Here is a 4,888-nt window from a genome sequence, read left to right on the forward strand (position 1 = left end):
CCTCTTTTCCACAAATCCAAATTTCTCTCCCAATTTTGGTTTTACTCCTACTGTGCCTATTATACAATCAACATGATTTTTTTTTCCTGTTCACTATTGTTTTCAAGTAAAGAAGATTTGAAAAACAGTAAGAGATCCTGTGAAAACTCTACAACATTACACTTACGCCGACGTTAGTGATGTCCATTTTATTTACCTTCAGAATCCCAAAGGATATCCATCTTTAATTGATGCCTTTTGGTTTACCTGTGTTTTGGAAACATGTCTCTTAGGTTTAGTCTTTGCAGAAATACCCTGATGCCAATGCCAAAGAAATCCCTTTAGAACCAAAGGAAAACTTTAACTTTGCCCTAAGGCTAACATAATTATTGTCAGTGACCTACTGGTAGAGTGTCATACATCTTCATAATTTATTCCCAAACGTTTCAAAGAGCAAGGTTTTTATTCTTAGTTTCTCTCAAAACAAACATCAAATGGCCAATCAGCTACTATAAAATGTGTGTCCATGAATTCAAAATATGAGAACTGATTTCTAATTTATTTAAAATATTAACATGCAAATATACACGTTTCCTTAAAATATGTCAACATTTTAATTGGTGATGCATTTTATCTACTTAATAATTTTTTAGTTTGTCTCTAAATTGAAGATGCTGTGGAAAGTCCTAATGAGACATGGTACAGTGGACCATTCCAACCAATTTTGACTTCAAAAGTATGATTGTGTTATCAGTAAGTTTACAGGTAAGGCTACAAATGACTCTGCAATATAATTCTGGGAGATAGAATAAAATTGATTTCTAATTCAGCTGCATAATTTACATTGTAAACTGAGGGAGATAAAAAGAGTTTTCATGCATTATTACTGGAATTCAGTATCTTCTCTAGAAAATAGTGATTCTCAAAAACTAAAGCAGATTCCACATAAGTTCTTTCAGTTGCTTTACCATTAGATGTTGCTCAAATAATGACAAAAAGCTGCGTTTGAATATTTTTACTAAGTTTTTTTCCCAAAACACTATAATTGTAAAATTTTTTACAGTGTTACAGACCTAAAACATAAAAGGCAATTTATTTTTTCATTTGAATATAACCCTTTAGTAATAAAATTCCAGAAAATCTCACCATACTAAGTGGGCAAACAGGAAAATAGTATATTAAATTTAGTGTAGCTAAGAATAAGAACCAGAAAAAAAGGCTTACTACAAATGTCTTTAAAATAATATACTTTGAAGAACCAACAGGCTCTTCTCCAAAATTGTTTATCTGAAAAATGATGAAGTCAAAGACTTTTAACAATCTTTGGAAGAAAAAAAATTATTTTAGCCTTATTTAAAATGCCTATTACTTATAATATTATGATTTCTAAAGTATAATAAGTATAAATGTAGTGATCATTGAATTTTAATAAATTTATAGATTAGGATTAAATCCTAAATTTATAAACACAAATAATCATATATGTAAAATCTTCATGGAAGATTAACAAAAATATTAGTTTTTATAGAAGAAATATAAAAGGGTACAAGATAGGTATTTATCATAAGAAATATACACATTGTGAACGTAAACTTGGTAACCAAATCTCATAATGCTAGACATCCACATAAGGCACTTAAAACTAGAAGGTACTAAGATAAACAAATAATTAAAAACAATAACTGCTTGGGGGAATGTGTCATGCCAATATAGAAATAGGATGTAGAAAATATTGAAATAAACATAAAAATAGTATCCCAATGGGGGCACCTGGGTGGCTCAGTCAGTTAGGCCTCCAACTTTGGCTCATGTCATGATCTCATGGTTTGTGAGTTCAAGCCCTGCATCAGTCTCTGTGCAGACAACTCAGAGCTTAGGGCATGCTTCAGATTCTCCCTCTCTCTCTCTCTCTCTCCTCTCTCTCTCTCTCTCTCTCTTTCTGCCCCACCCTCACTCATGGTCTGTCTCCATCTCTCAAAAATGAATAAATGTTAAGAAACAAACTTAAATAGTATCAAAATTAACTTATTAAGAAAAACTTGAAATATACTATATACTTACCCTGTCTTAAAAGATGAACAGGTATTGCTTTAAAATATCTTTTGGTAAGCTTATCTGGGAAGGAATACTAAGCTACAGAAACCATTTTTAAGTGTTTTTTTTCTTAGAGAGAGAGAGTAAGCACACAGGAATATGCAAGGGATGAGCAGAGAGAGAGAGAGAGAGAGAGGGAGACCCAGCATGGAGCCTGACACAGGGTTTGAACTTACGACAGTGAGATCATGACCTGAGCTGAAATCAAAACTCAGACACTTAACTGACTGAACTACCCAGGCATCCCAAGAAACCATTTTTAAAATCCTCTGTGAGTCTGTGGAGTTTTAAAAAATATATATATCAGAGATTTAAAATGTTTACAGTAATTTTTTTCAAAACATCACACATCAATTCTATAATATCTAAAATGTGTTTATTTTTTCCTTCCTTGGATAAAACGATATCATAAGAAAATGTCTTCTAATTTTGGAAACACCAAATTATATATACTGACCAGGAATTTGTACATTAACACTGGATAATTTATGCAGAAAAAGCCTTTTGGTTCTGGAAGTTCACACTGGACAATTTTAGATGATCCCTGTGTACACTATTTCTCATACTTTTTTTTCTCATGGACTTGACCTACTGAGCATGTGCTTGTTTGTAGGAGACAGAATAGCATGATTTAAAAAGAGTTTCCTTCCATTGTATATACATGTAGCACATCTTCTTAATCCATTCATCAGTTGATGGACATTTGGGCTCTTTCCATCATTTGGCCATTGTTGACAGCGCTGCTCTAAACATTGGGGTGCATGTGTCCCTTCAAATTAGCATTTTTTAATCCTTTGTATAGTAGTGTAACTTCTATGTCAAAAGGTAGTTTTCTTTTCAATTTTTTAAGGAAACTTCACACTGTTTTCCAGAGTGGCTGCACCAGTTTGCATTCTCACCAACAATGCAATAAGGTTCCCCATTCTCCACACCCTTTTCAATATCAGTTGTTTCCTGTTAATTTGACAGATATCATATGATTTCACTCATATGAGGGATTTGAGAAACTTACAGATGAACATAGGAGAAGGGAAGAAAAAATGAGATGAAAACAGAGAGGAAGGCAAACTATAAGAGAGTTAAATACAGAGAAACACTGAGGGTTGACACAAGTACGGGGATGGGTTAAATGGGTGATGGGCATTAAGGAGGTCACTTTTGGAATGACCACTGGGTGTCATATGTAAGAGATGAATCACTGAGTTCTATTCCTGAAGCCAAGACTACAGTGTATGTTAAAGAACTTGAGAATAAAAAAATAATTATAAAATAAAAGAGTTTTTTTTTTCCTTTTTGTATATGGGGAAATAAGAACGGAGAATAAATATACTCTAATTCAAAATTTCATTTCTTTTCCATTTCTATCTCAGCTGAGAAGCCAGAAATGGCTAAGGAAAATAATTCTTTGACAACTGAGTTTATCCTCGTAGGATTTACAGATCACCCAGTGCTGAAGATTCTTCTGTTTTTGGTGTTCTTTGCCATCTATCTGATCACCATGGTGGGGAATCTTGGCCTGGTGGCATTGATTTTTACAGAGCATCGTCTTCACACACCAATGTACATCCTTCTGGGAAACTTGGCTCTAATGGATTCCTGCTGTTCTTGTGCCATTACCCCCAAGATGTTAGAGAACTTCTTTTCGAAGGACAGAATGATTTCCCTTTACGAATGCATGGCACAGGTTTATTTTCTCTGCCTTGCTGAAACTGCAGACTGCTTTCTTCTGGCAGCAATGGCCTATGATCGCTATGTGGCCATTTGTAGCCCACTACAATACCACACCATGATGTCAAAGAAACTCTGCACTCAGGTGACTATAGGAACCTTCATAGCTAGTAACCTGCATTCCATGATCCATGTAGGGCTTCTATTAAGGTTAACTTTCTGCAGGTCTCATCAAATTGACCACTTTTTTTGTGATATTCTTCCACTCTATAGACTCTCCTGTACTGACCCTTCCATCAACGAACTAATGCTCTATATTTTTTCAATGCCGATTCAAATCTTCACCATTGCCACTGTCTTGGCCTCCTATATTTGCATCCTTTTCACAATTTTCAGAATGAAGTCCAAAGAGGGACGAGGTAAAGCCTTTTCTACCTGTGTATCCCATTTTCTATCTGTCTCAATATTCTACATTTGTCTTCTCATGTATATTAGACCATCTGAAGAAGAGGATAAAGACATACCAGTAGCGATTTTGTATACAATTGTAATTCCTTTATTGAATCCTTTTATTTATAGCCTAAGAAATAAGGAAGTGATAAATGGTCTTAAAAAATGTATGAAGAATTATAATATTCTTAAGTAAACTTCATCTTCTATGGAAAACTGATTTAATTCATGAAAAGGTTTTATAGAAAAGACACAAAAAGAAAGATGTTTTATATGAAATGTTAATCTCTCAATCATTAGCATGTGTTTACTAAAAGATACATGAATGTAAGTTTAAGTTTTCTAGTAAATCTCACTGCAAATTCCACAATTACCAGAGGAAATCAGGAGAAAACCCAATGGTAACATTCATGACCAATTGGTATTACTCTCACTGAATTGTGTCAGTCTACTGTTCCAAACCATAATAAATAAACATAGCATAAGTTGAAGTGTCTAAATGTACAGAAGAGTCACATTGATGCATTTTGTCTAGTTAATAGAAGAAAATTATCTCTTTCTATGTAGAATGTTTGAAATATTAAAAATTTCCTGGCAGGAGAATAAAATAATAATTTCCATTCTGAAAACTGATCTGGGAGATACATGTAGGTTAGTCTGGGAGGAGAGAGGCTAGAAGCCAACTAATTAAGTGCTG

General features: G+C 33.8%; 1 protein-coding gene across 1 annotated transcript; it reads left to right on the forward strand.

Annotated features, from left to right (window-relative positions):
• Positions 1 to 3,457: 3,457 nt before the first annotated feature.
• On the forward strand, positions 3,458 to 4,387 carry LOC115292633 (olfactory receptor 5K4-like). The gene has a single exon (XM_029940674.1). It carries the CDS (start codon positions 3,458 to 3,460, stop codon positions 4,385 to 4,387), a length of 930 nt encoding a protein of 309 aa, XP_029796534.1.
• Positions 4,388 to 4,888: the final 501 nt, after the last annotated feature.

The sequence above is a fragment of the Suricata suricatta genome, chromosome 5 (assembly GCF_006229205.1).
Source record: "Suricata suricatta isolate VVHF042 chromosome 5, meerkat_22Aug2017_6uvM2_HiC, whole genome shotgun sequence".
Taxonomy (NCBI): domain Eukaryota; kingdom Metazoa; phylum Chordata; class Mammalia; order Carnivora; family Herpestidae; genus Suricata; species Suricata suricatta.